Here is a 27784-nt window from a genome sequence, read left to right as displayed (position 1 = left end):
ATTACAGTGACATACTAACACGTTCAAGTCTGTTACGCTTTGACGGACCCTTTTAACAGCAGGAATGAGAGACGTAGGCTGTGATTGGAAGGCGCGAGGGGAAACGCACAAATCAACCAATCACGTCTTGTGGCAGATTCAGGTGGTAAATCCTGATCCTGCCTCTGACTGTAATACGGCCCAGAGCTCCGCTTATTCTCCCCCCGTAGTATATTTTTTAGCCCAGCCTCGATAGCTTCACTTCCCCTGGGTCGCCGCCATTAGAGCTTCCCAGACCGGGGTTTGAGAACCGGGGAAAAAGGATAAACATGATTTGAAGCGTCAAAACAGACCGCCGTGGGACGGGACTTGGGGGGAGGGGGGAAGCTCGCTCCGTAGCATGTATGAACCTTCAGCATCTAATTAAAGGCACCCCAAGAAGTAAATATGCGACTACTATCGGCCAAGTAAGAGGGGGTTGACTTCGGACTGGAGAGGGCTTCTCCGTTCGGGGGAGAGCTTCGTTTGTTTTGGTTGCAACGGGGGAAAACTGAGGAATGTAAACACGGCGAAGCAAGGTAAGGCTTTTTTAGCATTTACAGTGGTATTTTATTGTTCGCCGTGGCCTCGCAAACAATTACAGTGTGTGTGTGTGTGTGTGTTTGTGCGGGAGGGGGGGTCTGAATATAAATCCCATTATATTAGCGAGCAGCCGGCTAGCTTGGTTGTAATTACTGGCTGGACTGCAAGTGAACGTCCACTAGTTGTAATGCAAGGACACCGAAGTAATATATAAATTGTCTCAGCTGTGTATTATCACACGGCATCCCAGTTTGTTAGCTAAGCAATGTCAACTGCACATACCACCTTGTCACTCATCTCGGCGTGTTTGACTTACTGGTCAAGAAATTATTCACTAACAAACTGGTGGATCCTGTCTTAAGTTTACCAAACCACAGCATAAACTTGCTTTATTATATCATATCCAAGGAGCGTGCTCTTCTTAGCGGGGGGAGGGGGTCGTGCAAATGTGCTAAATTTCTCACGGTGTGTTGGTAAACTTGGAGGCGTGGTGTAAACACACAGCACGATCGACTTGCAATCGGGACTGCATCCATCCGGACGACAATGCTAGCTGGATGTCACCCGTTGTAATTATTGTAGAAAACACAACACATATAAGTGTGCTTTGAGCGTTTGTGTTCGGTACATGCGGGTAAGAGGCTTCGGAGAAAATTCAGTTGCAGAGCATCAGTAAGTGTCTTAGCCAGTCACGCGCCTCCCTGCTGGGTGTCTGGTTTCATCTGTCCTTGTGTCTCCTGTTACCCGGCTTGGTTGTAAGGCACTTTTTCTTTCTTTTTTATTACCCGTATATATAACTTACTGTATGTGTTTAAAGCAAGTTCCAAGTTTTGATAGAAGCGTGGAGGTTCACTCTCAATTTTGGCCGTGTTTGATATGGTGCTATAAATGAAGACTGGTCTGAAGCTGCACGTAAACAGTGTGTGACACAGCAGTGTAAGTGTAGGAAGAACTGATAATCACATAGATTAAGTAAAAAAAAGTTTTCTAGACCATTCATTAATTTTTTGCAGTGATTTTATCAGGGGTGGCATTGTGGTCAGCACTTCCGCCTCCAAGCAACAAGGTCCTTGGTCCCATTCCAACAGGCCGGTTTTCTATGTGCATGTTATCCAAGTGTGTGTGTGGGTTTTCTCTGGGTTCTACAGTTTCCTCCCACAGTCCAAAAACATACAGGAGGTTAATCTGAATAAAGTGGAAAAATTGCCCAAAGTTGTGAATGAAAGTGAATAGTTTTTTGTCTCTAAATTTGGCCCTGTGATCTACTGGCAACCTGTCCAAGGTGTATCATGCCTCTTGGCAAATGACATCCGGGATATGCTCCAGGATCCCCATGACTCTTAGTGTAGGATAAGCGGTAGGTAACTGATAAATGGATGAATATTGCTCCGAAGCTGGAAGGAAACAGTTGTATAGGTAGGAAGAACTGAAAGTCATATAGACGAAGCAAAGTACAAGCACATAAAAACTATCTTTTCCATTTATGATTTTTTTTCCAGTGATTTTTATCAGGGCTTGGACAGTGGTTAGCACATCAGTCTCACTGCAAGGAGGTCCCTAGTTCGATCGCAACAGGTGGCCTCTCTTTGTGGTGTTGGCATGTTATCCCCGTGTCTGCGTGGGCTTCCTCTGGGTTCTCCAGTTCCTCACCACAGTCCAAACGCATACAGCAGGTCGATTGAAGACACTATATTGCCTCGATTTGTGAAAAAGAATTGTTGTTCATCTCAGTATGTGACTCTTTGGTCAACTGATGTACATTCCAGGATGTACCATGGCTCTTACCAATGACAGTTCGGGAAGTGGCATTGATGATGGATGGATGAGTTTATCAGATTTTTATTTTTTGGATTATCTTGCTTTTGCAGCAAAAATATGTTTCTTTCTCGTAATATTATTATTTTCATTGACGTAGCCTGCTTTTTTTTCTGTCTTAAGGGCATTGCTTGCTGTGTGACCTCTGCAAGAGTGGATCCGCCGAGCTGAGATCGTCTCTGAACGGCTGGAAGATTTCCTCAGCAGTGGCGCGACGATGACCGAGCTGGTTGCCAAGTGGGCCTGTGAATACTGCACATACGAGAACTGGCCATCAGCCATCAAGTGCACCATGTGCCGTGCTCAAAGGCCCAGCAGAGGTGCCATCATTACTGAGGAGCCTTTCAAGAGCAGCCCTGCTCTTGATGCCAGTTTGCATCAGTGGGACCCGGCAGATCTGAGCAACAGTCCATCCCAAGGTGGCTCAAGTTTGCTTATTTGCCCAGACTCCAGTGCTAGACCCCGTGTGCGCATTGCTGATGTACCTGAGACAAGTAGCAAGTGGTCCTGCCACATGTGCACGTATCTAAATTGGCCCCGTGCCATCCGTTGTACACAGTGCCTATGCCAGCGGCAACAGGCTCAACAGCAGCAGCATGGGCAGCATCCCACCCATCTAGGACTTCATACCCAGCAGCCACGCAGCCCCACAGAGTCACCTCAGACCTCCGGCTCTGGTTGCCGCCCTGCTCCCTCAGTCCCCCCTACAGACAGTTGTGAGGAGTATAATGATCGTAATCGGATCAACACTCACACACAACACTGGACCTGCTCTGCCTGCACTTATGAAAACTGGTCCAAAGCACTTAAATGCGTGGTATGTGACCACCCCAGGTCAAATAGTCTCTTAGCTGAACCCATCAAACTGGCATCGGAGCCTGAGAGCAAACAGTCTTCTTCAAAACTGAATGAACAGGACAGGGACAACAGAAGGGGTGTTGTTGGGCACGTAGGTGGGCAAGGAGTTGGGGGTGTAGTAGGTGTAGTGGGGGGCTGTAGCAGCAGCCAACGGAGGTCTCCCCCAACCTCGAAACGGGAGTCAGAGATGAACATGGACTTTCAAAGAATTGAACTGGCATCAGGGGCTGGGATTGGGAGTAAAGAGGAACTAGAGGTGGATTTCAAAAAACTGAAGCAGATAAAGAACAGGATGAGAAGGACGGACTGGCTGTTCCTCAATGCCTGTGTTGGTGAGTTTCAAGAATATATTTTCCAAGTATGTTCAACCAGCCTGTCTTGCATTTTCTCTTTGAAGAGTGCAACAAGTCAAATAAATGATGCAAGACATTGCAAAACTGGGATCTCAGTTTTTTGTACCTTTGTTGTTTAGTTTGACCACCTGCGAAGTAATTGGTTAAGAATCCCATTTATACAGGGGAGCCCAGATGATTTGGGTTAATCCATCTGATACAGAGATTGCATGCTTAGAAATCCTCTGCAGTCAGCAAGTTTGAAACATCCCTTCACAACTGCAAGGGTCCGGCCACCCACACTGTACACTGGTGAGTGTGAAGTGGGAGGATGGACACTTTAAGAACAAATAGTGATTGCTTCTTTCCTTCTCACATCACTATCTAATTGTGTCTTCTGCCTTTGCCATATCCAGGCAGAATTTGTTCTATATGCCCACTCGTGTTCAGCTTCTTTTCACAATTTATTCCCAGCGATTCTACTGTGTTACAATGAAGCCTGAATCATCATCTGTTTCTGTTTGGTATCACAGTATTTGTTCTGGGACTTCACTGTCACTTTTACTACGAAGGGAATTCCCTCATATCTGTTGCGCTTGTCTCATTGAGGCTGGAAAACTTGGAGAAAGGGAAGGCTGACCCAGCTGTAGTCCCAGAGGACATAATCTGCCAGTTAGGGTCTAGAACCCAGTTGCGTTGAGGACAGTCTGTCAAGCTGGTCTGTCCTCTGCTGCTAGGAAGGGTTCCGTTTCAATGACACATAGATAGATGCCAAATACATTTGTGTAAACAGAAGCCATGATGCTCTATAGCTCACAAAGGGACCCGCTGTGCTAAAAATAGCGTGACAAGTATAGTCAAAAATAAATGTCTTGTGCTGCAGCAAAGACTTCACCCCTGTATTTAAAAGGACATTGCATCAAATAAACCAATGTTGCTTACATGTATAATGTTACTTAAAACAGAAGGTGTTTGATATTCTTGGTTGTCTTTTAACTCCAGTGCAGTGTCTGTTCAATTACTGTGGCATCACAGCCTAGACACACACACACAAACACACACACACAAACACAAAAACAAAAAGAAACAGACCACACACTACACAGTTTCCATGAGTATGAAAGTGCCCATTTGTCATAGGCTGATCATGCATCTGCTGTGGTGGTACACACAGCGTGCTTCTCCTTCATGACGTCACTCTGGCCCGATCTTTAAGAGCTCCCCCTGTCTATCTGTCCACTTTACCTCTGTGACATTACTCAGAGGTCTTTTGCAGTACCATTTTCCATTTTATAAATGTTCTACTATTTTTTTTCCATTTGTCTATGTTATTAATATTAATTTAAGTTTTTTTTTTTTAAATCAAGTATTTTGTCCCCGCTTTGCATTGAATTGACTATTTGCCAGATTTGCAGATCATTTTGTTTCATACATTTTTCATACATTATCTCAACTTTTTGAATCTATTAAAATTTTTATTTTCAATATCCAATGTTTGGCTTATATTAGGTCATTTCAGGTGATATCTGTTTGATCATTCTTGAGTGTAATTAAAGTTCCATTTTTTTGATGTATATGAAAGTATATCAAATAACTAGGAGCTGTTGTCTTTTAGGAAGCAGCTCTTGTGGCTCTTAACTTTGAACAAAAAATAATCACTAACCCCATTAGTTTTAATTATATGTGTTGAAGTGTTTGCAAGGAATCATCTCTTTTTATTTGTAATTAACTAAAGGTCACTTGGTACATGTGTAAAAGTTGTCCCTCTAACTGTAAATTTGACTTGGTTCAATAAGATAGCAGCCTCTTAGGTAAAACAAAAAAATAATTCACCTGCAAAGGTAAAATGTTTTTTTTTTTTTTAAACGTCTTAGATAAGAATACTAACGTGATTGATTGCTCCAAAAGGGGAAACTGGTCATCTTGTTATCTTTAGACTGGAGCTCATCGATACATCAGAAAGCAAGTTTCATTGCTTTCACTGATCTCTAAGTATCTGCAAATAATGTGGTTGATATGAAAATAGGTTGGTCTTTTACATCTGTAAGATTCAATTACTTTGCTGTATTTTAATTTCTCATCAGTGTGTGCACAAAGTCACATTTTTTTCGAATGGAGGTTATGAGGTTAATGTCAGGTTGTGCAATGTCAAACATCAATCCAGCATTCGGAAGATGGGTGACATTGACAAAGAAGTTTTTTTTGAGTTGCTCTAAAATGGTGTCCTCTAAATTGCACAGTCAGTGCAACCTGTGTTATTTAACACCAAGATTATATAATTTTCATCTGAATTTACTTTCAATGATATTTAATTTTTGTGTTGTCATAGTCTTTTCAACAACATCAAGTATTAAATTAGCCTTGATATAACAAGAAATTTGGCTTACATATTAAGCAAACTGAATCGGCTCTTGACTCCTAAACATCCATATAGGCTCAAAAGATCCAGTACCGTATTATCTGCACTCTAAGGCGCAAGGGATTATAAGGCGCACCTTCAATGAATGGCCTATGTTAAAAAAAAGGTTCATTATAATGTTCATTATAAGACGCATAGAATAGCTACAGTAGTGGCTGGGGTTGCGTTATGCATCCCCTAAATGGAGCTACGCTAAAGGGAATCTCAACAAAATAGTCAGATAAGTCAGTCAAACTTCATTAATAGAATACAAACCAACGTTCTGACAACTCCATTCACTCCCAAAACAAGTTAGTGCACTCACAATACTGTAGCGTATGTACCGGTAGTTCTTACCGGTATTTGCGCCGCCTTCATTGAAAACAATATATTTCCAACTCAATTTGTCACAGTTCAAAAGCGTTTCATAAAATGAAAGCACCAAGAAGGACCACCTCTAAATTCATTGATGTTAAGTTCGCATGTTTGTCCTCTAACTGTAGCCATCTCGCTTTGTTCCCTTGAAAACTCTGTTTGGTCTTCTTTTGTTGCTTCCTCCTCTTTCACACCATTGATTCGTTAATTTTGAATTCTCTCACTGCTGCTCTATTCCCATGTTCTACTGCGTGACTGATAGCCATGAGTTTAAACTCTGCGACGTAAGCGTGCCTCTTGAAACGAGCCGTTTTGGGGTGTTTACGCACACACACACAAATAGAAATGAAAATGCATGCTTCGAGCAGTCAGATATCCCAGCATGTACTGCGCGCTACTTCTTCTTTTATGGGAGAAAATGGAGTTGGCGGCTGCTTCCCATTAGACCTCTTGCAGCTCAATATTGATCCATAGATAAGGTGCACCGGATTTTAAGGCACACTGTCGGTTTTGGGAAGATTGAAGGGTTTTAGGTGCGCCTTATAGTGCGGAAAATACGGTACTGGTCACGCTTTAAATCCAATCCCAATTTGGATTGACTGTATCTGCAGGACAGCAGCCACCATGATGCCATGCAGTTTCTCAATATCACAGAAAACAGTTTGTCTGCACCTCGTATCAAATTTCATATTGTCGTTAAGAGTTAAGAAACAGTTCATTCTTAACACAGATGAACATACTGACCTTGAAGAAGGGGCTCATGCTGAAAAATACTGTTAAGAATTAATACATTCCAACATTTTGACACGAGTATTGGCTTTGTATTAAGCGTGTTCAAAAGGTTAGAACTTTTTATGGTTAATATTTGAACCACTCATGACCAGTGACCATATTACTAACAGAATAACAAGCACTCCAGTAGAAAATGGATCTGCGTTGACTGGTTTGGTCTGTTCTTTCCAATATGTGTCTAGATGTTTGCCCAATATGTGCCTTTTTATGCTCTCTAAAGGATCTTTGCAGAACAGGAGTTATTACGGGGCCACAGACACACCCACACAAGCGGAGTGTTTTGTGGAAAGTGGTTGTGATCCCTCTATCACACTGTGTTTCTATTGTGTACTTTCTCTCTCCATCTCTGGCAGTGCTAGCCAGCTCCACATGGCACAGCGAGTCCTTCCGCCCACTCCATGTCTCGCTCACGCTTTCTCAGTCACACAGATTATGCAGCTAAGCATTGTGTGTGGTCTTTTGAAACAAGAACAAAAGCTGAGCAGTGTTTTAATACTGTCAAATGTGCGAGGGAATACTAAATGGGTAGTTACCGTATTTGCTGGAATAGCAAAGAAAAAAAATTGTTGGGCTTTTCAATACAAATTATTACAGCTCTTCTTTTTTTCTTTTTGTCACTGATAACACACTTGTCTAGATTTGTTAATGTAACCGTAAAATATGGTGACTTAAATAGTAACAAAGGCGAGCATCAATGACTTATATTGAAACTTTTTCTCAAGAGACTGACCTGTATATTGATAAGAAGGTTTTTCTTGCTTCTTGCTAGATTCTTGCTTTTTGATTATGGCAAATATGAATAAAATCCAATGTTCTTTTTGGATATTAAGCAGTGGGACATTATAATGCTTTCTTATAATTTTTTATCGTGTTGTATTTATGTCCAGCATTGGATTCAACTAGCCTGCCATTTCTATCTAAATTAAAACCTGTTCTGGATGGAGGCTGTCTAACTGACATTAAACTGATTGATATCTAACATTAGAATATCATCTTGTAGCCATTAAATTGACAGTGAGGTCTGTCATTGTAGTAATTTATGTTGAAATGAGCTATATTTTGATAATATTAAAAGTTTTCTCATGTGTTGATGAATGTTTAAACATTTCACATATATAAAAAAAAAAACACCTCTAATTCATTAAAAAATATTTTGCTGATCTTAAGAGTAAATACTGTAAATATTTTGACCATAGATCCAGAATATTTGCCAATGTTCACAGATTTCCCCTTCGGCACCAGCTAAAAAGTGAAGAATCAGTCGAGCTTGTCATTTTATGTTTCCAGTGATCAAACCGCCATCTATATTTCATTTTGACTCAACCTCTGTTTGCACTTTTGCATTCTTTAGCTATTTATAAGCTTATTTTCACTGCTGAAAAACACACACAAACAAAAAGCCTAAAATTAAAATGGATCATGGAGCAACAATGTTGCCTGTCCTCCTGTGATCCTTATGCATTTTAAAAAAAACATGCAATAATAAAATACTCAGTATTCTTGTTTCTGTGCTGACAGTCGATATGAGTGGCCTTGTACCAATAGCAAGCAAAGTGAGCAGTTACATTTGTGTATATCAAAGCATACTTTAACCGAACATGATCATGATCATATAGGCTGAGTTTCGAAAAAAAGGAAGAAAAAAATAACTGTGCATGGTGTGGTCACAATTTGATGATCATAATGTCTTCCTATTGTTACTTTGGACACAGAGTTTAATCAGATTCTTGTCTGTAATATTTTACCCTCTTTGGCTGAGGACTGGATGTTCTCTGCACAGGGATGTTTCCAAGACAAAAGGTCTATTTATCATATCCTTTGTGCCTCATCAGTGAGATCTGTTTTTTAATCGATTTTTTTCAACCTCAGGAATCAGCATGCTCACCATTGCCTGATTTTGTTTTGTCAGAAAAGTAGACTTGTAAATTGTCCTGATTTGAAGTCATAGCTGTCGTTGGATGGTGATGATGTATAAGGGAACACGACCAATTCTCCTGTCTTTACATGACAGGTGTGGTGGAAGGCGATCTTGCCGCCGTTGAGGCCTACAAATCATCAGGAGGCGACATTGCAAGACAGCTAACGTCAGATGAAGTTCGCTTGTTGCATCGACCGTCAGCATTTGATGACGGTTTCACACTGGTTCACCTCGCCATCCGCTTCCAGAGGCAGGACATGCTTGCTGTGCTCCTCACAGAGGTCAGTGAAGAGAAGCAATAAATCATTACTCTGCTTCCCATGACAATGTCTGGAGACTCTATTATGTTTGTATTAATTTCCATTTTCTGACTGAGATTATTTTTTATCATGTGCACTCAGCCACTTTACTGTTAAAACTCATCCACTTGGAGCAAAACTACCATGAGTGTAACAGATGCCCACTGCATAACTTGCGATTTCAAACTTAGTATTCCAAAAAAATACTATGAAATGAAAATTATCTAAAGCTCCCAGGCTATAAAAACTGTTGACGATGATGACTCCATTTAATTAGGTGATGGAATATGTATGTCACAAATTACCAATAGTGCACAACACATGAGTCCACAATATAAAAAAATAAACATAACTTTCTCAAAAGACAAGAAACAATTTAATTTTGCTGTGTTTTTTATTGTAAGTGGGTCATGATTTCAAATTGGTGTGGAAAGATAATAAACCTCTTGAAAAGTCCAAAATCTAATTTGCTCTAAGCTTTAGGAGTCCCGTGTGAACTGGCTTGTACACAAATACAGCTCTCTCTTTATGCAACCATGTTTTCCCCTCCCTTTGCTGGAACTCTTCATGTTGTTGTATCGGTTTTGCAGTTACTTGACTGCCTCTCAGACAGACTCTAGTCACAATGTCAAGTATGATTCTGGATTAATCACTGTGTACAATTGTCCTCGACCAAAGAAATTTAAAATTGATTGGCCAACCCTAATCATTGCCGATTCACACAAAAGCACGTCAAACAAAAAGCTTCATTTTCCTGTGGAAATTCACAGGGAAGGGGGTCTTTGTAAAAAGATCACTCACTGGTATCATGTTTGCGCCAGGACTGGGTTCCTGCAGACTGCTGCTTGCTTTCTGATTGCTCCTCATTTTTTTTATCCCATTATCTCCACCAACACCTCTCCTCCCACTCTGTCACTGTCCCAGTTTATTTTCAGAGTGGGTCACTTTGTAACCCATGAGAAATTGGATCACACCCTGAAAATATGTCAAAGCAGGGACATTTCTCACATGTTTTTTTTTCCATTTTTCTTTTTTCCCCAAAAGAACAAATGGGGGAAAAAAAGAAAATGTGAATGCATCCATTACTGGGCTGAAACAAACTGTTAATGTAATGGGATCTATCTATTGAATGATTGAATGATTGAATTGAGATGCAATAATCTCTATGTATTGTTTGGCAATATTTTTAGGCTTCCCCTTTTAATTTTCGTCTCCCACAGAAAAAAAAGTTTCACACCTCTTCGAAGTTTTTTTTATTATTTAAAGTGACAAAGTATGCACATGTTTATCGTTCCTTTTCCTTAATCGTTCAAATGATGTCTTCTCAACATTCATTCTCTATTTGTACTTTAATTGATCACATTTACGTTCTTATTACCTCTGCTACTGCAGGTGTCTCAACAGGCAGCCAAGTGCATTCCCGCAATGGTGTGTCCTGAGCTGACAGAGCAGATTCGCCGTGAGGTGGCCGCCTCTCTTCATCAGCGCAAAGGGGATTTCACGTGCTATTTCCTCACTGACCTGGTGACCTTCACTCTGCCTGCAGGTCAGTACCCCAGTGTGACAAGATAATCACAAATCCCCAAAAACTGGCATCCTTGGATGGTGCCAATTGGCAAAAAAGCTGCGCATCCACATTATATCATAGTAGATTTTCTGTAAGTGTAAAAAGGGAAATTCAATTCTATTGCTAGAACCCAGAGTCTGTCTTTTTCTTTTGGTTTGCCAAATATGTGATTGAATAGTTGTTTTGTTTACTCGCCCCGTATGAAATTGCTTGTTGTTTGGTTGCTGAAAGGACATAATGCAACATTTGTCTATTTTCAACTGCCAGGAGACGAAGGACATCTCCAGTCAATGTCTGAGTATGGTTCTTTCATAATGTCTGCCAACACACGCACAAACTGCGCATGTGTGTTTTTCATAACAAAACTATATTTAGCATGCTCGCCAATATCTCTCTTCAAGATTTCGTGTTTACAACTCTAGTTCTTGTGAAATGTCTGTCAATGACAGCTATTCTGATTGCATCTGTTGTAGCTTGCAGGGCTAAAGATTTGTGTTCTGCTGTGTGGTCAGGACAATAGAGACCTTGGCTTCTCGCCACTATAGAAAGTCATTCTGTTCAGTTCACACAGTCAGAGTATTCAGTAAAAGAATACAATACTCTGTGGATGAGAGATCCGCGTATGCAGAGAAAGCAGCTGTGTCGAAAAAACAAAACACGGTAGGAATAAATATACAGCAACAACAACAACAATAACAACAGCAACAACATCAGAGATATTAATGGACAGCATGAAGGAATAGTAAGGGTGAAAAATACGCAACCAGAACTAAACGAAAATATAAGTAGAATGACAAGAGCAATGACGAGAATAAAATTATTAAACAACAAAAAAAAAAAGCCAGGATGCGTGCGGGATGGGACCAACAAGGATAAGAAAGACATCAGAGTTAGGGCATGACGTGAATGGGTGAGGTAATAAATGGGGTAAGGTAGTGAGATTGTGGAAGCAGCACAGATGCACTTCAGGCCGGTTAGAGTTGTGTGCCGTCCAAACTGTTGTTGTACAGTCTGATGGCCGTGGGCACAAAGGAGCATCTGAAGCGTTCAGTTCTGCACTCGGGTGGGATGAACTGGTGGCTGAAGGAGCTGCCCATCAGCCACAGCTCGAGGTGCAGGCGATGGGAAGGATTGTCTAGGATAGCTCCCAGTTTGTCCTTCTCCCTCCTTACTGCCACCAATTAAAGATGGTCCAGGATCAGTCCCCCCACCGAGCGGGCTTTCCACACTATCTTGTTGAGCCCATTGACCAGACCTGACACTGCCAGTGAGGTTGTTGTATTGAGAACCGTTGTATTGATATAACGGTTAAGTAAAATAGGTGTAAATGAATTTATTATGAATCTAAAATACCACTTTCCCCCCCCTTTGATTAATTTTTTCTGCATCTTTCTTTTCAGATATCGAGGACTTACCCCCTGCAGTACAGGAAAAACTGTTTGATGAGGTTCTGGACCGGGATGTACAAAAAGGTGACATTCACTGTGTAATAATTTAGTGTGGCAGTAAATCCAGTGCACGCTCTATTTACGTATGACTACAGTTGCAATAAGAAGGGAAGAAAGCAGATCCCAGATGACTATGGTCTGGTGGCTTGGCAAACATAGGGATCCCCCCCCTCACTCACTTGATACTACGGTGGGATGTATGCCAAATCCTGGCAATGTTATATTACCTCTCTCCTGCCAACTCTGTTCTCCCTGCAATGTAGTCCTTCCTTTGTGATGTGTAATCATCGTTTCTGCCCCAATCTTCTTAGTTGAGTTTTATGAATTTTGGGCCCTGATTGTAACCTTCTCCAGAATGTTTTTATTACATGACAAACACAACCACATGTGTAAGGGTATCGCTTTTCTGCAACAGTCATGTGTATTTTTCCAATCACTGAGGTTACCTTCAAAACTGTGTCTGCTTATATTTAATCATTTTGGGCAGAAACATGATTCAATAATATTAATTAGAACGGAACAGAAGTCTCCTTTTTCAGCTTAACGGGTTAAGGAAAGGATTGGTTTAAAGGTTTAAATCAGATTACAATCCACTCCAACCACCTGAAGGGGTGAATGTTATTGTGTCAAGAAATGAGTTAGTTGAAAGTGAAAACAAAAGCATGTTGATCTGGTTATCTTGCAATGTTTTCACTGCTCTGTAAACTAAAAGGCAAAAGTAGTAAATAAGATATTTTCCACAGCCAAACAAAAGGCTACGTCTCAAATTCAAGCACATGGAGAAAGTAATTTCCGCCCTCAGATCTAGTAGTGCGAGCTCTCAACTACTAGATCAAATGTTCCACTGTTACAGGTTTCAATTCTTATTTTAAAGGAAAACGAGCTTTCTATCATTATAGCATGAGTCGGAGAGCATATGGACCGAGCAAAGTTAAGCTTAGTCAGGAGCTCATTTCCTGACAACCACTTCCACCGGTTTCAGTCGTACGTTGAAAAGGGTTGCTAATGCAACTGAATCTTTTCTCTCTGGCAGCAGATGGCCTGAGGTCCTCTCCCTTTTCTTTGAACCCGATGAACAGGGTTACAAGTGGTTTCTGAAGGCAACCAACCGGGTGTTGTCAAGCTTTCTACCTTTAGAGCAAACACCCACACCCTTTTTAGGCGTGTCGTCAACACAAAAATTGGGGCAAATTTCTCAAACACCGTCCTTTGGCTCATATCGAGCAATGTTGCAATCCGTAAAATTCCACGAGAAAAGCAGTAAGCCTATCAGGGCGTTTGGGGAGCACATAGTTCTTCAGTCAAGTTGAGTGATTTAAAAGAAATTTCCATCAACCCACCTGTTCATGACACATGGCAGCTGTTTCAGTCAAGCTTTTCATGCAGCACCATTTAAAAAAAAATCCACATCTTTCGACTGCATAAACCATGCATAAATTGCCATTCTCCAGTGGTGCAACATGTTATTATAAGCTGTGTATCTAAGATTTAAGGAAGACAAAGATGGATTATGACTTTTTGTTGTCATAATCCATCCATCTGTCCATCTTCACCTGCTTATCTGGAGTCGGGCCGCGGGGGCAGCAGCCGGACCAGTGATGCTCAGACCTACCGCTCCCCTGCCACATGGTCCAGCTCCTCTGGGGGGACCCCAAGGTGTTCCCAGGCCAGCCTGGAGACATAGTCTCTCCAGTGTGTCCTGGGTCTTCCCCGTGGCCCCCTCCCAGATGGACATGCCCGGAATACCTCCCCATGGAGGCTTCCAGGAGGCATCCTGACCAGATGCCCGAGCCACCTCATCTGACTCCTCTCTACTCCGGCTCTACTCCAAGCTCCTCCCAGATGACCAAACTTCTCACCCTATCTCTAAGGGAGAGGCTGGACACCCTGCGGAGGAAACTCATTTTGTTCGCTTGTATCCGGACACTACCTACAGCTCATGACCATAGGTGAGGGGGGGGAATGCAGATCGACCAGTAAATTGAGAGCTTCACCTTTTGGCTCAGCTCCCTCTTCACGCAGACAGATCTGTATAGAGTCTGCATCACTGCAGACACCACACCAGCTATTCCCCACTATTCCATGGCCAGGACGAAAACCACACTGCTCCTCCTGGGTTCAACAACCAAGCGGACCCACTTCTCCAGCACCACTGAATAGACCTTACCAGGGAGGCCGAGGAGTGTGATCCCCCCTGTAGTTGGAGCACACCCTCCTATGCCCCTTTTTAAAAAGGGGGATCTCCCCGATCTGCCAGTTCTGTGGCACTGTCCCTAACATCCACGCAATGCGGCAGAGGCGTGGCAGCCAGGACAGCCCTACAGCATCCCGAGCCTTGAGGATCCCAGGTTGGACCTCATCCACCCCCTGGGCCCTGTTACTGGAGAGCTTTTTTGACCGCTTCAGCAACTTCAGCCCCAAAAATAGGTGTACCCGCTCCAGAATCCCCCGGCTCAGCTTCCTAATTGGAAGGCGTTTCAACGGGGTTGAAGAGGTTTTGGCAGTAATCCTGCCTCCGATCTACAACGTCTCAAATTGAGGTCAGCAGCGCCCCGCTCCTACTGTACACAGTGCTGACGGGGGACTGCCTCCCCCTCCTGAGCCACCGGATGATTGACCAGAATCTCCTCGAAGCCCACCGGAAGTCGTTCTCCATGGTCTCCCCAAACTTCTCCCAATTTTTTCCTTGGCAACCACCAAAGCCGGATGCCTCTTGACCCTGCCGGTACCCATCAGCTGCCTCCAGATCCCGACAGGCCAGAAAGGCCCGACAGGACTCCTTCTTCAGTTTAATGGCATCCCACACCGCTGCAGTCCACCAGCAGGTAAAAGGGTTGCCACCCCGACAGGGGCCGACCGCCTTATGGCTGCAGCTCAGGTCTGCCGTCTCGATAATGGAGGCACGGAACATAGCTCATTCGGACTCAATGCCTACCTCCCTCGCGACATGGTTGTAGCTCTGCCGGAGGTGGGAGTTTGAAACTCCTTCTTACAGGGGACTCTGCTAGACGTTCCCAGCAGACCCACACGTGACGTTTGTGTCTGCCAGGTGTGACCGGCATCCTCCCCTGCCATCAGAGCCAGCTCACCACCAGGTGGTGATCAGTTGACGGCTCTGCCCTCTGTTCATCTGAGTGTCTAGGACATGCAGCTGCAAGTCCAAAGACACGACCACAAGGTCGATCAAAGACCTGTAGCCAATGGTGCGTTGGTGCCAAGTGCACATATGGACAATACGTGACGAGCACAGAAGTCCAGTAGCAAAACACCGCTTGGATTCAGATCAGGGGGCTGTTCCTCCCACAGATTTCCAAGTTATTTTGTTGTTGCCCACATGAGCGTTGTAGTCTCCCAGTAGAACGAGGGAGTAGGAGCGCTATTGAGCAGCCCCTTTATGGCCCCCAAGAAAGGTGGGTAAACTGAACTGTTATTGGGTGCATAGCCACAAACAACAGTCAGAACCCGCCCCCCCACCTGAAAGCGGAGGGACCACCAAGGTCCTGCGCTCCGGCTACTGCCTGGCTCACACAGCACCCGACCCCCTTATCCCTTCCTGTGGTTGGTGAGCCCAGCGGAAGAGGGACCCATGCTGTCCCTTCAGGCTGCAAGCACCTTGGGTGAAGGCCTCGCCACCAGGCCACCACCGAGCCCACTCCCAGGCCTGGCTTCGGCCGAGCCCCTATGACCCGCGTCCAGGCAAGGGAAAACTGGGTTAAATGAACCACACTTTGTCTGGCCTCCACAACTGCGACCTGTTTGCCTTGGGTGACCCTTCCAGGGGCATAAAGCCCCTGACAACATAGCTCCCAGGATCACTGGGATGTGCAAACCCCACCACCACGGTAAGGTGGCAGCTCACGGAGGGATGTTGCCATAATGCATTTTTTTGTAATCCTCCCCTGCCACACACACAACCACATGCAGGAAAAAATATTTTCATATTACTGATAGTTTTAGTGTTACTGTGTTTCACGGCTCGTGCCAATCATATCTTCTACTCAGTCACTAATTGTAAATCATAACTCTATGTTATTTTATTATTTTGTATTTTGGAAAAGCTTGACTTGATGATTAGAAACAGACTGTGGTTTAATGACATGTCATCTTGTTCCCCCAACCACATACACAAACATTCTTTTTGGTGGTATCTGCTGAGTTGTAAACGCTCTGCCCTCCTCACAACCTTTCATGGTTGTATTTATAACACTTGACATTGTGTATTCACCACTGAATCATGAAAGATTAACGTTTGACAATTCCTCCCCATTTATTCAGAACTTGAAGAGGAGTCCCCCATTATAAACTGGTCCTTAGAGCTGGGAACAAGGTTGGACAGTCGGCTGTACGCCCTGTGGAATCGCACAGCTGGGGATTGTCTGCTTGACTCCGTGTTGCAAGCAACGTGGGGGATATATGACAAGGACTCCGTGCTCCGCAAGACCCTCCACGACAGCTTACATGACTGTTCCCACTGGTGAGGCTGACTAGAGATGAGGCTATGAACATTGTTTTATTCTGATTTAAATTACAGGTCTTTAGTTGATACTTCTAAATGTAAAAACCATCTAGTGGTCATTCTTTACGTACCTAAAATGAAACCAAATGGCTGAATCTGTCAGGGCTGGATAATATAACCCTGCTATTGAAAAGGCTCCTATGATTTCTTTGATATGGAACAGAATCATGGAAGTGGATCATTAAACAAACTGGTCCAACTGTGAACATGTACTATTGTAGATTTTGCCAAAATATGGATGCAATTTATACAGTCAAGTTTTTTTTTCCCCCGTGTCAAACTGAATGGCCAGGAGAGAAAAAAAAAACTGCGTTGGCTCACGTTGCTGTCTTAGCTTCATTATGGGGTGGGGCTCCTCAATGCACAGACAGCTACAATTCATTCAGACCCTTTTAAGAAGGCCAAAGCTGCCTAAACACACAAATCATGCCTACATGCAGAAGAAGAAGTGATGCTGCAAAATGGAAAAAAACAATTTACCCATGTGACTGATGGTCTTTTAAACAGCAGTAGTTATTTTGCTTCATATGTCCGTACTAAAACACTCACCCTTTGCTGTCTCTGACAGTTATTGGTGGAGGTGGAGCTCTGTTTGTCAAATTGCAAATAGCTTATTTTCCTGTGCACACATCCAAAAACAAACATCCTATCCAGCAGTGCATAGAACTCAAGTTGTATGAGACACAGTGAATTATTTTGGGTGAAAGCCTTTAAAAAGTGAATCAATCACTTTTCTTGATCAAATAAAAATTGAAACATGACTTGTTTTTGAATTATTGGGATTGAGCAACTTTATTGTTAAAATAGCTAAATGGCTTATTTTTCTGATTCATCAATGTTAAGAACTCTGTAAAAAAAAGATTTTAATTTGGGAAACCATTCAAAATACAGGAGACTGTCATCACCATAATGATAATAATAATAATAATAATGGCTTATTATTATTTGTATCAGTCGTAGTAGTATTTTGAAATACGTAGGATTTATATAGTACGTTTTGGGTCTCTGATGAGATGTCTATGCAGCATCAGTTCATGTTCTTGCTTATTGGCAGCATTTTGGCTATTGTAAGGTACACTTTTTGTCATGATTTATTTGACTAAATACATATTTCAAATTGCAATATTGGCATATATGAAATAAATGATACATTAAATCTACTGTCAAATGGGCTTCTCATGTCCACGTTTATTGCTGCAGACATGCAGACAGCGTTTCCAGGACTGCAGTTATGCTACTCCCCACTAGGAAGCTCTGCATAATGTCTCTATTTACATTTGAACACTTATAGTTTAATGGACCGGCTTTCAAGGTTTCCTAGGGGATAAAAATGACGAAATCCAACAATACAAGTGGCCAATAAAAAATAACTCACCTGGTTTGATGCACAAGAATCACCTGTCATTTCCTTGAAACCCGTATTCTCCTTTTGTCTCGGGGTAGAATCTCTCCATAGATGGCTGAATCTTTTTACTTTTTAGCAAACTCAATGGCTTCATCTTTGGCCCTGCTAGTGAGTTGCGATGGAACTGGGAGAAAATCCATCTATCGAAACTAAACTTTTCACATTCCGATAACCAGTCAAAACAATATGTATTTATTCTTCCTGAGAATGTAACCAACAATCACCAGAAAATGACTCAGTTCTAGTAGCCTGGTACCGAATGACCCACTTATTGGGGTCCGCCATTCTTAAATACATATTGAGTGACATCTTCATGCATATTCATTCTAAAACGTTCTCTAGTGCACCTTAACAGCTGAAATATTCATTTCCGGCATGCAATTTAACATTTTATAACTAAGAATTTAAATTATGTTATTAGTGGATCTGCAGTTGGATGTGCAGTCTCGTCCGTCAATCTGAAATATTGATATTGAAATTACAGGCTTTATGTCAAGCTTTTAAAAACATTTGGAGAGGATAGTTTTCTTTAAAAAAAAAAAAAAGGCATAGTTTGATTGTAGGTGCACCAAAAGTCTGGTTCTACCTGTGCGACTGGGTTTAACTGACGTAATGGATGTTTTGGTGTAATGTGTAATTACTGCTCTCTAAAATGCCACATTGATGGTATACTGCCAAGAAAGGGATAAAGATGTGTCTTCCTCTTTTTTTTTTCTGCAGGTTTTACACACGCTGGAAAGAGTGGGAGTCATGGTATTCCCAAAGTTTTGGCTTGCATTTTTCCCTCCGAGAGGAACAGTGGCAGGAAGACTGGGCTTTTATTCTCTCCCTAGCGAGTCAGGTACGTACATATTTGCATTGAAATGGTCAGCAGGGGCATGATATCAACATGGTAATGCTGAAATTTTGACACACTGATGACATGAATAATGTAAAAATCTTTCCTGCACTCACCACAGTATACTTCATCTGAAAGTGCATCCTGTCTGTCATCAGCGCTTCTTCACTCTCTTCTGCTCTATGATCTCATAGACAAAGTATTTGGGTGGATTGTTTTTGTATCAGGGTGTGAAACTGGTGTAATTTGTGTTTTGAACATTTTTAATGTTTAAAACATTTACTGGCTCCGTGCGCAAAGGAATGCCCAGCATCCCACCTGCCCTTTCAACACTTTTATTTGCTTCTTTTTACAGCCAGGATCCAGTTTGGAGCAGACCCACATTTTCGTTCTTGCACACATACTTCGCAGGCCAATCATCGTCTATGGAGTGAAATATTACAAAAGTTTCCGAGGGGAAACGCTCGGGTACACCCGTTTTCAAGGTGAGCAGCTCGGCCATGCGTCGCCCTGGACCAATAGTCGTAAAATTCTGTTGTGTTGTTCCATTCCAGTGGGCCTAAGTTTAAAGTGGCCCCAGCCTCTATGTGTCTGCATAACTGTCATATCTGACATACTGTGGCTGCCCCTCTAAACTGCCACATACTCCATTCATCAAGTCTTTCATTGAGACACTTGTTTTCGTAAAGTCTGCCCGAGAACAATGACCGTCTTCTCTGTCAGAGGAGAACCTTCCAACAGTGCCTTGTAAAGCGGCAAGTTTTTTTCCACCAGCACACAAACACACAGTACATATGAAATACATATGAACATAAGTAAACGATCAGATCCCCGAGTCAAGCCCCAGTGCAAGTGATGAGAGTTGGGCCCTTCCCCATGGCACGCAGTAAAAACAGTCTGGCTTTAATTTGCCTGTTGACTGCTGTTACTGAGGATGATGAAAGTGCCCTGTAAGTGCTGGCTTCTTGCAGCGAAGCCCATCCTGATGGAACAGTAACTTACTGTTGCCAGGAGTCGATGTGAAACAGAGGGAGACTTGCATGTGGGCACCTATGGGGAGGAGTGCTCAGAGTAACGGGTGAGCATGTTGAACTTGGTAAAAAAGTAAAAAAACAAAGCCGGTACAGTGATGGCAAGTTGCTAAAGAGAGATCGCACATTGGAATTTACCAGGTGTTTAAGCGGCTTTTTTTTTTTTTTTTTTTTCATAGCTGAAGAAACACCATCAGTATACGTGTATGGACGTAAACAGTCGTGGAATGTAAATATGCAGTTACTGTGCTGGGGTTGTGAATACATGCACATGTGGTAACATGTTTGTGCAATCGCTTCAAATTGAAGCTAAATATTTAATCACAGTTTAGACGAGTGACAGCAATCACAAAAAAGCAATTTAAGAGAATAACCAAAAAGATGACGCCGGAATCAGACTTTTAACAAATCATCTCACATGCATGGGTAGAAAAATTCATAAATCAAATGCTTGATCTGGATTCTTCTGACCCCTGGCAGGTGTGTACTTGCCCCTTTTGTGGGAGCAGAGTTTCTGCTGGAAGAGCCCCATCGCCCTGGGCTACACGCGGGGACACTTCTCAGCGCTGGTGGCCATGGAGAACGACGGCTTCGACAATCGCGGCGCGGGCGCCAACCTTAACACGGACGACGACGTGACGGTCACCTTCTTGCCGCTGGTCGACAGCGAGAGGAAACTGCTTCACATTCACTTCCTCTCAGCGCAGGAAGTAAGGACGTCTCTTTAAATCTGGATGTGCTTTCAGTGGCGCGGACGGATACTGTCAGCACTAGATGTTGTTTTTTTTGTTTGTTTGTGTTTTTTCTACTGTCATTATGAACTAATAATATAAAATGTAATTTTGAAGCAAATACAATGGCCGAAACTAATTTCTTGGAACACCCACCAGACCAAGCATAAGCTTGATAAGGCCTTTAAGAGTAATAAACAGCTCGGCATTGCGCCTGATTTATAAGATATATTCATTCCTCATTTGCCAAGTCTGCACACAAGAGGCAAAATCAACCGTTTTTAAAATGCTTCTTTTGGCACTTTAACATCTCATGAGGAAGAGCATGTATCTTCTCCACAGGGATGATGGCAAAAAGTTCAAAATGTGTGCATGTAAAATATGAAGTGTATGATATTGTGTTTTGTCTCCCTCTGATGGACATTTCTGTCTCCAACCTCCAGATGGGCAATGAAGAGCAGCAGGAGAAGCTGCTCAGAGAGTGGTTGGACTGCTGTGTGACGGAGGGCGGGATCCTCGTCGCTCTTCAGAAGAGCTCCCGCCGTCGTAACCATCCGCTCGTCACCCAGATGGTGGAGAAATGGCTGGATGGTTACCGCCAGATCCGACCCTGCGCCTCCTTGTCCGACGGCGAGGAGGAGGAAGATGACGACGATGAGTGATGAGACTGATACGGCAGGGCGGCTGGGGGGGGGGGCAGGACCCTACAACTGCAAATTTTCTTTGTTTTTGACCTTTTATTTTTCCTTTCCTGACACGGACAAACTGTGAAAGCCTTCAGGGGAGGACAGGGAGCCGCGAGGGGGCCCCACTCAACACACACTTCTGACAGGAGACGTGGTGCAACACTTCAAAACAAAACTCTACTGCTGCAAAAACAGGCGTGGATAAAACGTAAAAAGGTTTACGTAAACTAATGACCTTTGAGTTTGATTTTCAAATATAAAGGAAAAAAGGAATATTTATCCATAGATGTAAATGCATGTGGGTGTTTAAAAAAAGTGTAAGGAAATATACCAGCATTGATTGAACTCAACACTTTATATTTGTTCAGTACGGGCACTGACTAAAGCACATTTCCAAATTGATCTTTTTGATGTATATTCCTGTTGAAAAATGGGCAGGGACAAAGCTAATATCATTATCTTCAGAAACCCAGAGATTGTGTAATATGAACTGAGTTTAATCCTTGAGCACTGCACATTTATTAAAACATTTCTATGATAATATCATTGCTTGAATTAAGGTCATAATATGAAGCTCATCTACGCTCACCAAGGTTTGGCATGCAAACGTTCACGGTGGAACTATTTTGTCCGGGGTGATTGAACTGAGAAATTGTGTGTGTGCGTGTGTGTGCGTGCGTGCGTGTTTATTTTTATTTCTTTTTTAAATTTTCTTCTTAACTTACTCTACATATTTATTGTTTGTAAACTTATTTGACTTAAAAAGAGCTTTCTGTATATTTTCTTCTTTTTTGTGGTTTTGTTATTTACTCGATCTTGATGAAGACATGTTGCACAGAAACACTGTTGCTATAAGGAAAGAATCAACCCTGACCATCAGTGAGAAGTTTACCAATTTCTTTTTCTTTTGTGTATGAGTTTTTTCTTTTATTTTTTTAGTACCTCATCCTGATGCCTAAAACCTGGTGCTTTTTCGGGGCAGCGAGACACATGAAACACAAAATTACACATTATCTCCTGCCTCCTATTCGTCCCTTTACTCCTATCACGTCAAGGTCACCCTCATTGTAAATGTCAGCTCACCTCTCTAACACCTCGTTCAACGTCTTCATGTGAAAACCATCTCAATGTTTTGGTTTGAGGTCTTTGTAACGAGACACTGCTACATATAAAACCAAAGCTGACTGATATATATATGTATATATACATATATGTCTGTGTATATATATATATATGTATATATATTAAAGACAATACACCAGTTGTCGTTACCTATTCTTTTGCTGTGAAACATTTGCGTTTATTCTCGTCATAGTGTTGTGTACTCTAATTTTTCATTCACATTCTGAGCATCACCTGTATGTTGCTTTGTATTTATGCAATAGTTGCAGTTGTGACCATGATGGTTTGTGGATTTAGGCCTGGCATCACTATAAAGAGTGTACCGCAAAGAACAGGCAAAGTAAGGAAAAAAAATAATAAAGGAAAACCTTTTTGAATGTCCAATGAAACTGCTTCCTGTCTAATATTCTCAAGATGTATATTTCAAATGTTATTTCTTTCTTGGGGGCGAGGGGTTGGAGGGCGGCACAAAAGGCAATAATGTCATTGCAGAATATAATTTGTATAATTATTTTAATGCTGATATCTTTTTTATTTCTCTTAGAACTCAGTAGCTTCAAGAAATGTACCCCAATTCGTCTTCAAATTACTTGAGAATTTGCAAAAGCTCAAAATTACCACAAATAGACCAAAAAAAAATTAAAAAAACAAAAAATCCCACAATATAACCAAACAACTGACAATTTAAAAATGATAGTGTACATAAATCAATAAAATCCCTATCTCAAATTTCAATATTTTACTTTTCCATAACCCTCTACGATAGGAATTTTTAATGTTCCTGAAAACAATGATTTGAACCCATGTACCTTTGTAATAATGCAAGCAGAATCACAAGTCAGTCAATCAAGTGTTGGATTTAATGTACCTAAAATGATGGAGAAACACCATCTTAACCACCCTGTATAATATTTACAGGCAGTATATCCACAGTTTATAACACCTGGCTGGGAGATCTCCAAGTTTATTAATGTGTTAACAATTAAAACTTCCAAAAAAGCATATAATTGCCTGAGCTACAGTAAAAAATCCATAAAACAGCTGCACAAACACACAGGCAAACCCCTGGAGTGTTTCTGTGAAACACTGTTTGAGCATGTTGGCACGTGTACCCACCATTTTACGGAGGAGGTTTAAAAGTACTTCTATGTATCCTCGGAAAAGGTAACTTTTAAAGTAGCAGGGGACTCTTTGAGTTTGTTTTATTTTTATCTTGATTTTTTTTTTTAAAGAAATTATTTTTCTTAAGCAAGGAGTACCTGTTCCAAACCAAAACGTTATCCCGCCTGACAGAAGAAATACAACTGCATACAACTTTTACGAAGATAGAATTGGATTCGCTGAAAGTATTGATTAATTTTCAATTAAAAAAAGTGCTTTTCCTAAACAAACTTTCACCCCAGTTCCTCTTGCTCAGGGCGTGATACGGTGCTGCCACGTGGGGATGATGAGCATTCAGGAACAAAGACCCTTCTTATTTAACAATTTATCCTTTATTAATCCCTTGAGGAAATTCGTTCTCTGCAATGAACCCATCATGGATGAACCATGAGGAGTAGGCTGCCGTCAAGTGATGAGAGGTTCAGTGAGCGGTCTTGCTCAAGAGCACTTCGACACACTAGGGCGGGGTTTGGTTAGTGATTCATGCTGCTGAAGGTTAACTGTGTGTGACATTTATCATTCTCGGATATCCAAGACTCCCTCTCCACTTGGGTGGATAGCAGCTGGTAGTATGCGGTTATGGATGCTTCGCAGCAGAGACATCGCCGACTGACGGGCACGTTGATAAACCCAGAAAATGAAATGTCAGACTCGAGCCGAATAGTCACACGTTCAGCATTCGGAGTTGTGACAAATCGACTTTCAGATTTACTCCGCCTCCTCCTGAGACAAATATGTGACTGTTCAGCTGCTAAAAAGCTTTAATTGTTCATCAGCTGGCACCACCTTTGCTGGGATATTGTTTGCCGCTGGGTATGAAATGTACGGGGGACTTTGGGAGCTTTGTATATATTTTTGGGGGGTGGAAAAACTACTGCCTGTAGCAGCCCATAAACAGCACTGAGAATTCTGAGAAAAAATAACAGCAAATTGTAATTAATAAGCAAGTGGAACTGACGGCCACTCTTAAAATATAAATATAAAAATGTTCTTCATAGCTATGAGATGGGATTTGAGTGGATCGTTGCCCAAGAACATCTGAAATACAACTATTAATAAATTTCCTAGTTAAAATTTTATGGGCACTTTGATTGTTGTCTTTTAATGGTCTTGAAAATCAAGCCATAATCAACAAAACATTTAGAAAAAAATGCTTTGTAATCAGCTTGCTAACATGTAACAAAAATTATGGTAAGTAATTATGAAAAATACAGCAACAGGATTTTATTTTTCATAATTACAGTACTATACTAGGTGTTGATATCACTCGTTATCAACACCTAGTCCTACACATCAGTTCTTTGGTTAAAAAAAAATCATGCTTGCAAACTAATTACAAAGCAATTTCATGATTTTTTTTTTGTTGCTTGCCGCTTGATTTTTAAGGAGCATTGAACAGATTATAAATCCCTGTAGAATTTTAACTTGGAAAAAAGTTTTAGGGAGAAAAAAAAAACAAAACAAAACCAAAAAGGACCTAAAATCTAAACAGCAAACTAGCAACCTAGAAGTGAAGAAGAAATCCTGCAAACATTACCTAGATCATGATGATCTAGGTATGAACAAAAACAAAAACATTACCTGAAAATTAGAAGACATTATAATAAGAAAAGCAAGTCATCTAGAATAAATAAGAAAAACAGTTGCTGACGACTATTTCGTAAAAAAAAAAAAAAAAAAGAAAATACATCATAATATTTTGGGATATATTAAAAAAACAAAACAAAAAAAAAAACGCAAAACAAATCATGAGACCATTGCTGGAGGGAATTTTTTGGGGGGGAGGCCACAAACCTGTTTGTTTATCTGAGTTTCCATGGGCACCTTCACACATTAACAGGTCATTTATAGGAGGAAACAAACACATGCATTCTCACAGAGGTTCCAGAGCCGATCGTTCGTCAGGACAGTATGGTTTATTTAATATTTCCAGCTGCACTGTATTCTATATGTTCACCTTGTACAAGAAACAAATACAAACACACACTAAAAAAAAAAAAAACAATCTGCTAGCAGCCTTTTCTTACTAACTTCCTGGGGCTAAAGGGATGGATGTGTCTGCTGCTGGGCGCGGATGGGGGCCATCAGGAGCCACAGATGGCTTTCGTTAGAGCCGAAAAAACTAAAAAAAAAGTATATAAGCAGAGTGCGGGTCAGCCGTATAAGACTATGGGTATAAGAACATTTAACAATACAAATCTAACAGGACTCAAAATCTTCAATGACAAAAAAAACAAAAAAAAAAAAACAAAAACATACATTTGATATAAAAAATATATATACCACAATGGAGACATAGGTGGAAATATAAAAAGAAAGAATGCAGAGTTGTTACTTCCTGTTCAGAATTGGACAGATTTGATGATCCATATATATTTTTTCCTGAGTCAGTGAGAGGTTTTTGTGTGTGTGTGTGTGTCTGTGTTTTTGTTTTTCATTTCAACAAAAAACAACAGTTATGTTTCATCGAGGCGACAAACACTCAACTCACAATATTAACTTCATAAATGCAATGCATTCTTTTTTTTTTTTTCATTTACTTTTGTTTAAGGGTCATTTTACCTCATAAGCCAAACTATTAACTGAGGGCACGTAAAGGCTCCACATCTTTTGCTTACATTTAGGTGCAACGAGAGCGGACCAACTAGGAGAGTCTAGATTTGGGCAGATACTTGTTCGTCATCAGCTGACTTTTCCTTTCTGCTAAACACACATGTAACTGTAAAATCCATTCGTAAGAGAAAAAAAAAACAAAAAACAAGACAGATATTCACTTGCAACTGAAACACAATATAGAAAATGAACAGAAAAAAAAATGAACAAACGAAAAGAACACAAGACATGTTTGCACTGAGAAACGGTGGAACTGACGAGGAGGGAGGGGAAAGGATTTGATGGGTCGTCGATGAAGTCACTGTCCTCTCAAGGGTTTCCTTTAAAACTAGGGGGTTAAGAGTTCCATCCTGCATGTGGTCGAGTCAACGTGTCCCAAAAGTCAGGAGGAATCTCTCAGGAGGAGATAAAAAGAGCGGCAAATCAAAGGGAGATGTGACGGAAAGAGGGATTTCAGATCCGCGGATGAGTTTGACAGTCAGTCCCACTTCTATGTGGCAGCTCCTCTGTGTGAGCATGGTTATATGTGTGTGAGTGTGTGTGTATATGTGTATGGATATGGCAAAGTGTAAGTGCGTGCGTGTGTGTGTGTGTGTGTGTGTGTGTGTGTGTGTGTGTGTGTGATATCCACTGTCCTCCCCTGGGCTTAGTGGTCTCATAGAAAAAGAAAGTGTCTGAAACTTTGCCCCGGCAGGGTTTGAGCCGGTGAGTTCAGATGGCTGAAGCCAAGCATAAAGTTGGATGGTTGAGTTGCTGGGTTTTTAGTTTACAAGGGTTTTTTTTTTTTAGCCTTCTGCTCGCCCACGGCGGCGACGGCAGCAGCGGTGGCAGCCCTATGGCTCAGTCATGTGCTCTCTCATTGGGTCGCCATGTTTGGAAGGTTGGTTGGGGGAGGTGGCCTGCGAAGGATGGGTACCAGGGGGCAGTGTGTGAGCGATGGGCACTCCCCCGGGCAACAAACCTTCCATAGGCCCGGGAATCCCACCAGGCGTGACACCCACCACACCAGGAGGGAACCTGCAGACCCAGATATGATTTAAGGGACTGACTGCATGTTCAGTTTTAGCATATGACAAAAAAAACCTGAGGACCTCTGCTGCCTTTTCAGCGACGCCAACTCGCCATTACATTTCCAATTTTTGCTCCGTTTTTTTGTAATTTCCAAACTGAAATTCCGTAGAAAACTAATTTGGTCACAAGCAGAGGTGTCAACACACAGAGGTGAACGAAACAAAATGCCGATCAGTGACAACAATGCACGTAATGCATGGGCCAGTTTCCCAGGGTTAAGGATTGGAAAATTTCACGGTACAAAAAC

At 41.8% G+C, this 27784-nt stretch overlaps 2 protein-coding genes across 6 annotated transcripts in view; one reads left to right on the top strand and one right to left on the bottom strand.

Annotated features, from left to right (window-relative positions):
* The first annotated feature begins 192 nt into the window (after positions 1-192).
* zranb1b (zinc finger, RAN-binding domain containing 1b) lies at positions 193-25862 on the top strand. The gene is made up of 10 exons (XM_086171807.1): positions 193-557; positions 2500-3566; positions 9143-9330; positions 10741-10894; positions 12316-12387; positions 16639-16837; positions 19005-19125; positions 19478-19607; positions 20634-20863; positions 21328-25862. Exons 2-10 carry the CDS (start codon positions 2594-2596, stop codon positions 21544-21546), a joined length of 2286 nt encoding a protein of 761 aa, XP_086027933.1. The 5' UTR covers positions 193-557; positions 2500-2593; the 3' UTR covers positions 21547-25862.
* Positions 25754-27784, bottom strand: part of ctbp2a (C-terminal binding protein 2a) — a 72248-nt gene continuing 70217 nt past the window's right edge. For all 5 annotated transcript variants that reach the window (XM_086171806.1, XM_086171804.1, XM_086171803.1 and 2 more), the window contains one exon: positions 25754-27483. Coding sequence is in view for 3 of the 5 variants with exons in the window: in XM_086171804.1 (XP_086027930.1) it covers positions 27300-27483 (184 nt within the window). In the remaining 2 variants the exon portion in view is untranslated. The remainder of the gene's footprint in view (positions 27484-27784) is intronic.

The sequence above is a fragment of the Fistularia commersonii genome, chromosome 2 (assembly GCF_037954325.1).
Source record: "Fistularia commersonii isolate RoL2024-O1a breed Wild chromosome 2, RoL_Fcom_v1.0, whole genome shotgun sequence".
Classification (NCBI taxonomy): Eukaryota; Metazoa; Chordata; class Actinopteri; order Syngnathiformes; family Fistulariidae; genus Fistularia; species Fistularia commersonii.
The sequence above is the reverse complement of the archived record's forward strand: the minus strand, read 5'-3'. Positions and strand labels throughout refer to the sequence as shown.